Below are 13,396 nucleotides of genomic sequence, written 5' to 3'. Positions count from 1 at the left end.
AATTGTCAAATGTATACATCATAATAAAGGTGGTAAACACTGAAATTATTTCTTCTGGACTAAGTTTTATACACTGGAAAAACATGACATGTTATCAAGTGGGCTGATAATTAATATCTGTTCTAAAAAAAAAAAAGCCCATCTTGTAAATAATCAGTACTAGCATGTATTGTTGCAAGCAAATGTTTTTTTGTTGTTGTTTTTTTTGTCCCGCACCGGTTCACAAAGGATCCGTCCCCATGTTTGTTTGTTTGCTGCTGTCATGGCGTGTCAGTCAAACTTCATAACAATAATGCTGTCCTCAATGGCAGTGTGGTGTTTAGAGCAGCTGTCATCTCTCAGAGATAATTGTAGTGCTTGTCTATCACAGTTTGTGATCTGAGAGAATATCATGCACAGAGTCGGGGCTAAAGTTGTCAGGTGGTTTTACGAGAAGTCATGTTTATTTTCAGAATTACCCCCAGGTCATCAGGAGCAGAGCGTTATCAAGGAGAAAAACAAGAATACTAATGACTTTTAACATTACTCCAGCATTTCATTTGGAAAAACCTCATGTCATTTAGCTGTATCCGGTTTAAATATTATGACTCGATATAATTGCACTCCTTATTTTAACTAGTTTATGTGGACAATTGGAAATGCCAGGAAGAAGTGAAGCTTGTCTTTTTGTTGCTGCTGAAATGCTCTGTGGTAGCAGAGCATTAGTGACACACAGGACTTGTATAAATGTTCCTCTCTTGTTTTATGTTTGTTGAGTGGTTTGTAGTTGAACTTTAAAAAGCTTGCAGTGAAGCTGAATAGGTGTGGATCTAGCAGGGTGTGTATTTATATGTCCGCCGCTGCTCTGCTGGAACACTGTGTGTGCCATTGATTGACCTGCAGTTGGACCCTCGGGCCGGGACTGTGCAGAGATGATTGACAGGTTTGGATTAGCAACTAAAAATCCTCTGTTCGCTTCTGGATTTACTATGTTGGTGAAGTTTGAAATTTGTTTGTTATTGTTTTGCAATTAAACTTTGTACTAAAGTTTTCATGAGTTATAGACTTTGGAAAAAATAAAAAATAAACAGAAATGTTGGAAAGGGCTGACAGGTGTTTACCGTGAGATATTTGTTGTCCCCCAGCACATTAAAAGAGTAAAAATGTCTCTGACAGAACTTCCTCCTTCTTCATCATTACCCTCTCTCTTTTAAGTGCCAGCTATGAAACAATTACAATCATTATTTTGTCTACAAAACAAGTTAAGGGTTCCGTAATTAATTCTGAATGATTTCAGTAATCTAGACAAACAAAAACATTAAACCTAAACTGTCAAATGTGTTTTGCTCTTTTGTTTCAGTTCCGCTATAAAAGACGTGTCTACACACAGACCTACATAGATGAAAAGCAGTTGTCCAAGCTTCACACTAAGGTAAGACGAAAGGCTGCAGACAATGGATGTTTTTTCAACTATTCTGTTCAAGATATTTTATTTTTTTCATCAACTTAGTTCCTGAAGTGATGACCAAAGAACAAATCTCTGTTTTGTTAAGACGCAATATTTTTAAAAAATTATATGCTTTTTATATTATATAATTWCAAAATGTGTGTGTTAAAAGTGTGGATATGATGTCTGGTTTGTCTACAGCAGTTAGGTTGTAAGGAGGGCTTGTAATAATACATTGCATTACCCAGGTCTTCATTGACCTCTCATGCTTGGTATTACATTTTTCTCCAATTTTTCCTTGTCCTGTCAGTTTTATGCAATTTTTCTACAATAAGCAAGATTTTGATGCTCTTAAGAGGCAGGGTAAAACATGTATTAATGTATAAATGTGTTTTACTCTGTGCACGGTTCGGCGGGGTCACACTGCGCTTTTACAAGGTTGGTTTTTGTGTGGTTTTGGAAACTGTCAGTCTGATGGGACAACCCCATCCCGCTCCCTCTTTACCCCACTACTTGACCCTGCTAAGACCATGGGAGGGTTAATGCTGATTTTCAGATAACAAGGCATTTTGCTGTATGTAAGATACACGCCTGATATATCTGCAAGGACAGATATATGAGTAACAAGTCCTCTGCTGATTTTAGAAAATTTGCTGAAATATGATTGCCACTTAAGTCAAGGTGTAAGATATAAAATATTACTGATGACATTTAAAATCTCAAAAACAAGTACACTCCAATTTGTTTAGCCACACTTACTTTGCTCTTTAAGATGAATCAAAGTATTTCCTTGCTGCTTGTCTGTAATTTCATTTAGATATTTGTGTCCTGAGGGATCTTGTTAAGTTTTATTTACTAACATTAATGTGTTGCTCATCAACAGCTACATAGTAAAAGTCCTTCTCTGTATTTGATAGTTCATTCATGTGTAATTGAACTAACCCCTTGAGGCTGTGTGAACCATTAAGAGGCTCATATAAGGACAATATGTGCTCTTCCACAAAGTTCCCTGCAATTAGATATCACATATAAATGGGACAACACTGATTTTTGTATTAAAAATGTGAAAAACAGAGATTTGTTCTTTGGTCACCACTTCAGGAACTAAGTTGGTGAAAAACTGTGGAATCTAGAAATATCTTTTTTTTCGTCCAAAAGGGAAACTCGCATAGATTCATGACATATTTCAACCAATTTTTTTTGTAATTTTGATAATTATGGCACACAGATTTGGAGTACTTCAGCTTGTGACACTCCTGAGGTATAATGGAAGGCCAGGTTGCTTTGAGAGCAGCTTTCTGTTCATTTGCATTGTTAGTTCAGGCTTTCCTCATCTTCCCAATTCATTTTAAGAGTATATAATTTAAATATCTTTTTATAACAACTGGTTGTCCTCCCATCACTGTAACTGTGCTCAACCTGCTGAGACTGCTCCAGTCTGTTGTCTGCATGACTCCCAAAAATCCAATTTCTTCTGCATATTAATATAGCATATTAATTTTTCTTTTTAAAATTAGTAAAACATTTTTTTAACTTTTTCATGATGTTCCAATCTTTTGAAACCTACCTGCAGTGAGTGGCGTGACGTTTTTTTGGTGTGTGTTAGTTCAGATATGAGCAGAGCGCAGATGGGCCAGACGGCTACAGTAATCTCTGTCTCCACATTGCAAATCTGCAGGCTTTGGTTAACAGATTCGAAGGGGTAATTTTGCCAGATACTGATTTCGACAAAGAAAGGTGGTCAGAAAGGAAAACATAGAGCAGAACGTAGAGCAGCTCTTTAATTCTGTTATGAGTTTTAGACAGTCTGGCAGAGTCAGAGCATAGACCTTTCTCACAGCAGACTTTTTAATTTGTCACAGTGGGAAATGCACAGATGGAATTAATAACACTAATGATGGCTTAGTTGCCTTCAGTGTCCCACTAAACCATGACTGTGAACCAGCATGCTCAAAATAAGACCTCCACTAAGTGAAATAAAGGCATTTTCTGTGATTTGAGGTTTTCAGTCGTACTCTTACCCTTTTCTCTTTGGAGTTTGTATGTTTGTTCTCTCACTCTCTCTCTGGATCTTTTTCAGATGTTGTGCTGTATGACCACTTGTAAAAACTACAAACATACAGTATAATATTGTGAAAAAGCATTGTGGATATGCAAAGCTGTGTAATTAGAGGAGAATTTGAACCCAATTTGGGCCTGAATGCATATTCATGTTGTAAGTGGGTGTGATAAGTGGAACAGAGATAAAATTTACTGCAAATGCATTGAACCTCATCAGATGGCCAGAGGAATTAGCATTGTGAATTTATCAAGTTGCTGTTTTGTTTTGTTTTTTATTTGTCACAAGAACTTTGTCAGCTGGGTTTTAATAAGATATTAACCATGCTGCATTTTATTCTGAAGGAAACAATAAGCAATTTATTTCTGCATTGTGTTCTAGTTTGGATATTACTTTTCTGTCTTGATTCACTTTGACTTTACATATTTCTGACATTTTGTCCCAGAATAAGGCTTGTTATTGTTTATGACAACAAGCTGAACGTTTTGATATGCTTGCAGTTCCCAACTATTTTTCATCAGAAATATCCCCCATCTTGCATGGAATAATAACAGCATAACTTTTCCACTTTCCTCTCAACATGCGTACTGGTACTGGTGCATGCACACATATGCATGTGCAAATGGGAAAAAAAAACTTTGCTGATTTGTAATTTCTGTATAATATTATAGTTTAGATCTTTTTTCTTTCTCTCTTCTTGATTTCTTGAAATGATACGTCTCTATTGTCTTTGCTGCCACTTTGCTATTTTTTGGGACAAGATAAATTGTTTTATATCGTCCATGTAATAGCGGAATAAGAGAATAACCAAATTGTCTGTCTGTGCTTTAGGTTGTACTGTACCCATGTAAAACCTTTTGAAATTAATTTTACTCTTTCATTTAGTACAACACTTCCTTTGATGAGTAGTCTGTAAAACAAGTAAGAAAGCATTTTTTTCTATTTTTTTCACAATGTGGCTGCTAAATCCCCACTACATTTTCACCCAAATTATGTAAAAGTTTGGATGTCATCACGTTTATCTTTCTACTAAGGGAACTGTATGACAAAAATCTTCATTTCTGTGCATCGACTGACTCCTCCCACTCAGGTCTCCAGTAAAGGGCTCGACACATGGAAGGTGATGTCACTCTCTCTCCGTTCAATAGGAACTTGTGCAATGAGGTGCCAATCATTTGCGCTCCTCCTGATAAATTTGTGCACGTGAAATATCAAGGTCGTAAACGTAGATGTGCGCACGCGTGTTTGCGATGCAACACAACATTGAAAAATAATTAGTTGTCGTTGTTGCCATTGCATGGGTTGCACCCCAGGTGACCTTTGGCCTTTTGCTGACATTTGTCACTTCCTGTGTGTTGAGCCAGTAAGGACGAGTGAATTCTTGCATCAGTTACTTGCCAGGCGCAGGGTGTAATATTCAGGATTATGATATTTAGATAAACAAGATATATAAACAAATCCGTTTGAAAATCTGTTTCATTTTCAGTTTGATGAGGTTCATGTTTGGCACTCATGAACCTAATCTTTGTTATGACAAATCTTAGTCATCTATAACAAAGATTTGTCATCTTTGTTATAGATGACAAATAGGTCATTTGTCATCTATAACAAATTATATATTTGTTATAGATGACAAATTCTGTCATCTATGACATAGATATGACAAATTATCTATGTCACAGATGACATAGATAATTTGTCATCTATGTTCCATTGATGACACATTATTTCTAAAGTGAGTTTTATTCATAATACAAAAAAGTAGACTTAAACTATTTAATTTCTTTCCACGTGAACCAATGCTTGTGTGAACAGTTTCTCATTTATTATCAAAACTGTGGAGTCCTATTATTTATTTTATTTTCCAATTTTGGATTCTTGTCCCCTGCAGCACTGTTGTTTCACTCAGCCGCCTTTTATTTCTGCACAATTCAGTCAAAGTCAGTCGCATAAACATGCTGTGGCAAACACAGAAAGTCAGGAGACAGGGATTGTGTTTTTAAGTGCAAACTCGTATTTCAACTTTATTAACAGCTTCAGCAGTAACTTTGAACAGTGGCCACTAATTTGAACTGGATTCTCACTCATGGTGCTTCAGCACCGTCCACATCCATTGCCAGACAGTCAGCCAAATACAGACTAGTAATCTCTGTGTTCACAGTGACTGCATATACTATAAGCCCTGCCGCTCAACTCATCGACATAACAAACAATTCTCTAAATCCTTGCACTAATGACCACTTCTTAAAATGCTTTTTTTTTGTCCCAGATTTGAATATTTCATTTGGCTACAAAGGTCTGCCATGTTTCAATATAATTTACTTTTTTGTAGAAGTGAACAATTTGTGAAGCGTTTTAGTTTTGTCATCAGTTTATAACATTTAGCTGAATGTTACTTCTACACTACGCAGTGCATCTAGCAATTCCTTTTTACCACGTCTAGTTGCTGAAATAGAAACTGGTAACCCCTGTGTGCACATAACAGTAACTGGATGTACTAAAAAAAAGTAACATTTTGAAATATATGGTGAATTTCTAAAACAAATCATGAACTTTGCAACAACTGACTAGCTAAGAACTTGGTCTGATTGAAACATATTTTGGGTAATTATAAATTATTAAAAAATGACTGTTCAGATAAGTGATTTCCTCATTGTAAATTCCTGACCAGTGAATCTGCTGTGCACTTCAGATAAAGGATTCAGTGGGAAACGGTGAGAAATGTTGAATGAGACACAGACAGAAGAGCAACGAGTAAGGGATGAGTCATGCTCTCAAATATTACTCTTATATCACTCTAGTGAGACCTGCTTCTGGCTTCTCCAGTTCTACTTTGAGTGAATGAGTGAGTGGTGAATGAGTGAGTGGTACTGAAGTGACGTACACAAAATAGATCAGTTACTGCCACTAGAGATTTCACGGAATAAGTAAATCATATATTTAGATAGCATTCCTTGTTATCAATGTTTCTCTCAGGTCAGTTGCAGTAGAACAAGTAAAACATTCAAGATATCTCTGCATCTGATGCTACCCTGCAGACTAAAAGCATAAATGAGTGAATGGTGTTTGGGGGCAATTATGTAAGAAGTTATCTGGGAGAACATTCTTTCTTTGGAGAGTCAGAGTCAACAAATACCTGTGAAGATAATAGTATTTCATCTTAGCAGACTGTGTGAAAGTAGGATAAGGATTTAGACCAGCATTGATTCTGCAGACTTTGTCAAACATGAGATTCCCTGCAAATCAAATACTGAAAAAGACAGAGAACKTTGTTGCAGTTGTCATCAATCATGCATGTTTAAGATCCGCATTTCTTGCTCCAGGCTTTGCTAATATTTAACAAACATTGGTTTTACAATGTAGGCCTGCTGTTTTCCTCTTCTTTTAGTTTGTTTTAAGCATGTTTTATTTTTGTGCAGTAAATTAATAAACAGTGAAGAATGAAATCTTGTGTTAGTCATTGCAGCTGCTGTCCTCACTGTTCATCCCACAACATGCTGTCATGTAAGTCAGAGGTGAAGCATTASCCTACTTTGCTACCATGGTGTTCATTAGCTTCAGGCTAAACTTTAAAATTAGGTCATAGTTGATAGGAATTTGCCATTCATTTTTTTATCTTTGCCTGACTGAACCAGACCTCGTCACTGTGTTACTGCCCTGGTTAACCATGCATGGTAACTACATGGAAAATTTCCATAGTATGCTTTCAGGGACAACAGAGTGCATGTGTACAAGTGATTGTATTGCTAATTGTATTGCCATTTCATAATGTGGTCATGAATGCCACGAAGCACAGTGCTGAAAAAAAACCTGCAATTTATTTTCAAATTTATTTTCAGTTTTCTGAAACGCTTTGTGAAATAATACACAGTAATAACACATGGTTTATTAGGTATTCCTATTTAACTCAGTTGATAATCAGCGTGTCAAATAGTATCAACTCTGTGCATTTCAGCATCTAGATGTGGTAAAAATGACTTGCTAGAGGCGCTGCGTGGTGTAGAAGCAGATACAGGGGTTATACTTTTCAATATAACCGTCCTGATTTTGACTCCTGACCCTGAGACCTTTGTTGCATGTCTTTCCCTCCTTTCTCTTTCTTTCAATTTCCTGTCTGGTGACCGTCAAAGAAGGCCACTTAAAAAAATTCTTAAGAAATTCTTAAGAAAAAGAAAAAAATATTTGCYGAAGTTAAAACCAAGCATTAGAATAAGCATGTAATTTAAGATAACATGTTTAATTTCTGATAACAGTAGATCCGAAATTGTTGATCAGTTTAGATTTTTTAGCAAAACCACCTCTCTAGCTTACAGAGCGTTGTCTGAAAAAGTGCAGGTAACCCATAACCCAGTGAAGAGCAGCTGTGTGGAKGACAGTACCTCAGATGTTAGAAGTAAATGGACAGGCTAACTTGATGTAATWGAAATGCAAAAKATTTATTAATGACTAAAGTATGCAGAATACTGTCTTTGAATGCACAACACATCCAACCTTAAAGTGTATTGGCTACAGCAGTAGAAACCTCTATGGGTGCCTCTCATGACATCTTAAAGAAGGACAATTCACATGACAGACTGGAATATAAATAGATCATCTGGCTTTTTTTTTTKGATAAATTKWAGTTGTGCTATTCAGATAATAGGTAAAGTAAGATAATTTTATTTAGAATTTTATACATTTTCAGCAACAAGKCAGTTCAAAGTGCTTCACATGAATTAGAAGCAAATGCAACAAAACATTAAACCAAAGGAAAGAGCAAAAGAAAAAAGAAAACAAAAAAGTATAAAACAACAAATTCATTCCCCATGTTTAAGAATAAGAAGTCCATAAGTCCATTATAAACTAGTAGGGATTTCTCTGGATTCTTGTTATGATAAAACTAGATGGTACTTTCTAGGTATATTCTATATTTGTAAACTAATAAGAGTTTCTCTAGATCTTGCATCTATTAAATGTTGATCTAATGTAATGAAACTGGTTCATTAAACCCTAGAGGGAATGTATGGTACCACAGTCCCTTCCAGTCACCAAACATCATCCCAGTAGGGGATGTAGTGGAAGTTCCCCCCATGGATGTGCACACGATGTATCCATGGCAACTGTTTGATACTAGCAGAGTGGGTTTGATAAAGCGGATGGTGATTGTTGGTGATTTGAGCAAGTTGGGCAAACTTGTCTCTAAAAGAGTTGGTGACGCAGTTTGATAACGTGGCCATRAATATGGAGTACATTCTTGTATAAACTGCTATTGTTAATGCTTTTTTTGTGTGTTTGTCTTTAAAAATTAAACATCAAACTATAATGTATTTCCTCTGGATAATAATGATCTTATTTTTCACAAGCTTAGGGCATTAGTGCAACAATCTGTAGGATTGTTTCAAGTGTGAGACAGACCAATTCTCARCAGAGTAATGGCATTCCTCCTGCACTGAGCTTCTGTTGATAGCTGTGTTTATGAATGAGTTATGAATGCATTATTTTGCATTTGTTAATGAAACTATATGAAGAATGTAGCTCATTGTAGATGATATTTTGAGATTCCAGATTTCACTGAGGGTTTATTTATCCAGCCTGAACTTATTGCAGTAAGTTATTTCAACAGTAACTAATGTGAAAGTTGAAATGGAATTTACACAATCGATTACTTTTGTATATTTACCTTTTCTTAGTTTAGTTCCTCATTCTTCATACTTTTCATTTTTCTCATTTGATTGTTCTTCTCTTCACTGTGTTTTTCCTCCCTCCCCCTGAATCTCTCTCTCTCTCTCTCTCTTTATCTCTCGGCTTGCTCTCCAGCACAATCACCCTTTACCAACACTCTATCCGTCTGTGTATGAACAGACAGTCAGGAGTGTCTGTGTGAGCGGTCATGTGAGTCTCCACGTGTTACTTTGACAAGACGAAAGGCGGTGAAAGAGGGGGAGGGGGSGGAGGAGACGAAGAGGAGGTGGAGGAAAGAGGGACTGTCCGGAGGGGTGGGGGTCTGGTTATGGCCATATGGAGGATGTAGTGGCATGAAAACTGTAGCTGACCCACTGGAGTTTGCGTGTGCCGGGGGAGTGTGCCCATGTGTGTGTGAGATGGGATCTGCTCTTGGAAGAAGACGACAAGCTGAGAAAAAGGACAAAACTAGTGAAGAAGCCAGGAAGGCCAGGCTCTATAGTAAGGTACCCTGACTGATCTCATCATCTTCTTTATTTACTGCARCCATTAGCTGAAGTTTAAGCACACCTCTCCCTGCCTTTTCCATGCACTCCCATACTCTTGCCATTCACAGACACTTCACGGTCCATCCCTCACTACCTGCCTAAGCTTTTCCTCTCTCTCAATCCCTCTCTCTTTGGCTTTCGTTCTGTTGTTATGCTCTGCTGCATGTTGGATGTGTGAGGAACTGGTGCAGCCTTATCTAAAACCCCGACAGAATGCTAATGTTTTCCCCTGCTCTGGTTCAGCTATTCGGTGTTTGCTGCATTTGGCCCACATATGTGAGGTTTTATCTGTTTGTGTGTGTCTGGTATGTTGTGGGATCTTTAGATGGGTGTCTAGATTTGGTTAATGTGAGTGACAGTGGTTTGCTTATGTTTTTTATTTTTGAGGAGACAGGGCCAAAATGGTTCTATGTGTGTGTCATTTATGTTTGCAAGTGACAGCACGGTACAGTTAAAAATATCCATGTGTTTCTGCATTTAAATTTATTTGAATGTGTGCATAAGGCTCTAAAAGTAAAGTATTGTCCTCTATTCTTTGCTGTTGAAGTTGCTTAGTACGTACATTTGTTCTTTMCKTTSCTGTTGATGTTTACTGATGAAATATGGCTTCACCATTAGCTGCAGGACAATGGAGCTAATGCAGTAGCTGTGGCAAAATTAGACGATTTATTAGCCCATCAAAGTTTGCATTTTATAAATAATATATAGGAAGTGTAGTTACTGAAGCATCAAATCTGTCAGTCKGTTCTCTGCCCTGCAAAATGTTTGACATGAGCTACTGCTCAGCGATGCCGCCTGCTTTAAGTTTTCATCTCCACTTCAGGTCAATTATTGATTCTGTACATACAGAATTTATGAGCTGTTAAAAGTTTGAGATTGTCTCCATGTCATTTCTGTTGTTTCATTATGTCTWACAAATTGAAAGAGTTTTAAATTAGCAATGTACAAATTGGTATTTTAGATATTAGATTGTGACCTAATTTCCTGAAAAATCTCAAAGATTTATTCATGACAAATAGTTGCACTGCCCCCTATCCATCTTTGTATTTTCCATCCATCCATCCATTTTCTTTACACCCTCGTCCCTAAGTGGGGTCAGGAGGTGCTGGTGCCTATCTCCAGCTAACTTTCCAGGCGAGACGCAGGGTCATCCTGGACAGGTCGCCAGTCTGTCGCAGTCTTTGTATTTTCACTTGTCATTGATATTTCACTTAAACTGTGTGARGTGTGAGTGAAAAAGAGAGAGAGAGATGGAGAGGGAAGCGGCGGATTACAGTAAAAGGAATTGATTCTGTTTTGTTGCGTATAGTCTGAAACCAGGCCATGTAGAAATTAAAGCTCTAGGCTGTTTAAAATACATGCAGTACGTTCTCTCTATGTTCAGCATGTACGTATGTACTGGGATTCTTTTCACTTTCAGATGCACAAAATAAGTTAATGCTGTAAAAAAAAAACACACACACACACACACACAGCACATACATTAAACTAATTCTGCCCATATTTCGACTGCTTAGCTTTTCCTCCAAAAATTGCTATTAGGTWTATATTTTTTAAATGCAGTTTATTAATGTCATTTTACAACCCCCCACTTCACAATTGTTCTCACAATCCCAGTTTTTGGGAACACTTGGGACAACTTTGTGACATTTTGCAGTTATAAATATGAGCAAACATAGGTCACATGTGGGGTTTTCTTAAGACTCCATTTGGAATTTTTTTCCAACTCTCATTCAACAACATACATTTGCTAAGATTAATTACATCTTTATCTGTTACAATATTTGCCCTACTGATAATGTAGAACTGTTMATTTTCAGTGTCACCATTTGAACATAATCTAAAACAGTCACTGAGACGTTGTGTGTCCAAAATATCAGGGAGTCGATGGGTCCAAGTTCACTTCAGAAAATGCAGAAGTCATTGTTGGTCGATGAAAGATTAGAAATCAGGTCTCAAGCTAGACTCTGTGAGGGTAAAGACCAAAGAGCATGAAAAAGAAAACAAAAAACAACTTTGGATGGATATAGACCTCAGTTCAACTAAACATGAAAAGTCTGCTACTAAATCAACCTACTGACGTTAAAAATATCTTCAGAATTAGGAGTTTTCTATTACAGCAAAGAAAACCTGTGTATACCTCAGTCTGTTAGATTAAAATGTATAGGGGTCTCTGTAAACAAATCTCTRTCAGCAGCAGCTCATCCAAGATGCTGCTAGGAAAAATATGATCAGCGAGAGTGAATTCAATCCTGGTTATCCATCCATTCATTACTATACTTTTTCACCTTCCCTCTTGTTGAGCCACCTGGTTTTACAGTCGTAATGTTGGAGTACAATTGATTTCACATTAGAAAAAAAAATACATTAAACCGACTGCAGAACAATTGTTGTGGGTAAGTCTGTATGAATAAATGATTGTTAAATCAGGTTTCATTGACAGGGAGTACAATAGAGTACTAATAATCATCAGGCTGCATGAATAAGCTACCCACACAACTCTCATCTCAGCCTGGAGTGTGCTGGCTGCCCTCTCCGTCGCCTGAAGGGATGTTTGCCATCRGGGTTCAAACACAAAGAACAGTCTTTGTTCCTGTATTTTCAGCTTTATTTTGACTTAAGTTCTACTTGGCTAAAATCCAGCTCAACACAGATTCCTTTGGTTGTGTTTTATCCACCAGCTCTGCCCCCCCACACACACCGCCCCTGCTGTCTGCATCTCTGTCCTACTGTCAGTTTGAAAGCACATGACTGGGCCTGATTCAGCTTTTTCTTTCTCTGGGCTCTTTGATTCTGATGACAGCATGCATTCCCTCTATCCTATCTCACTACACTGCTTACAAACAAAAACACAACTTTTATTGTCGTACCTTATGCAACAGAAGAAAACATGCTGACTCTATGTCATTGCACAACTTAAAATCCTTCAGTCAGTTTAGATCCAAAAATGCTTATGGAAAAAAAAAAAACATGTTTTCATATTTGCATGTTATAGTGAGTTACAGTATTTTTTTTTACACATAAATGTGAAAATGTCTCGTGCTACCCATTAAGCGTAATTATCTGTGATAATCCATCTCGCCATCATCCATCTGTGGCCTTTGTGTGCTACTAACGGTTTTATTTGTTCATGTGTTTGGGGGGTGCTATACTATACAATAAACCTGCACTCTCTGAGTTAGTCATTGTGTTGTTGAGTGGGGAAGAGGCTGTGGCTTTATTCGGTTTTGTTCTAGCCCGTAGTCTAATTCAGAAAGCTTTGACTGTTCTGCCTGCCTAAACTGTGCTTCATCAGGAGGAATACCAGATATTACCCTGAACATCTTATTGAATTTCTCCTGAAAAGGATTTCTCCGGAGGGATCATGCTGTTGCGTTCAGAGAGAGCTACTAGGAGCCAGGCTACAGAGGTTAGACACTTACCTCGACAATCATTCACCAGGTTTGCCCTGAAAGCAAATTACTGCCACGACAGAGCAGCTGCAACATTTAGAACAACGTGAAATGGAAATACTGGCAACATAGTAATTGATCTGCCTGTATTTAATTGTATTAGAGTTTTAAGCTTGCAATTATATTAAGCCAGAATTCTAGTTTGCTTTGTGTAGTTATACATTTACACTGACTATAGTATTACATTAGTATTTTACTATATGCTTTGTCTTTTACTTGTTGTTACTGGTTATTTGGTTGGTTAAAGCAA

At 37.2% G+C, this 13,396-nt stretch overlaps 1 protein-coding gene across 9 annotated transcripts in view; it reads left to right on the top strand.

Annotated features, from left to right (window-relative positions):
- shank3a (SH3 and multiple ankyrin repeat domains 3a) overlaps positions 1-13,396 on the top strand; it is a 140,030-nt gene that overhangs the window by 32,898 nt on the left and 93,736 nt on the right. For 8 of the 9 annotated variants that reach the window (XR_001776702.1, XM_017305277.1, XM_008411317.2 and 5 more), the window contains exon 3: positions 1,340-1,411. Coding sequence is in view for 8 of the 9 variants with exons in the window: in XM_017305277.1 (XP_017160766.1) it covers positions 1,340-1,411 (72 nt within the window). In the remaining variant the exon portion in view is untranslated. Of the gene's footprint in view, positions 1-1,339; positions 1,412-9,484; positions 9,653-13,396 lie in introns of those variants that run through there. The other variant, XM_017305280.1, reaches the window with a different exon arrangement.

Source organism: Poecilia reticulata, linkage group LG6 (genome assembly GCF_000633615.1).
Source record: "Poecilia reticulata strain Guanapo linkage group LG6, Guppy_female_1.0+MT, whole genome shotgun sequence".
In the NCBI taxonomy this organism is placed as follows: Eukaryota; Metazoa; Chordata; class Actinopteri; order Cyprinodontiformes; family Poeciliidae; genus Poecilia; species Poecilia reticulata.
Note: the sequence above shows the minus strand (reverse complement) of the source record. Positions and strands in the feature narration are given on the sequence as shown.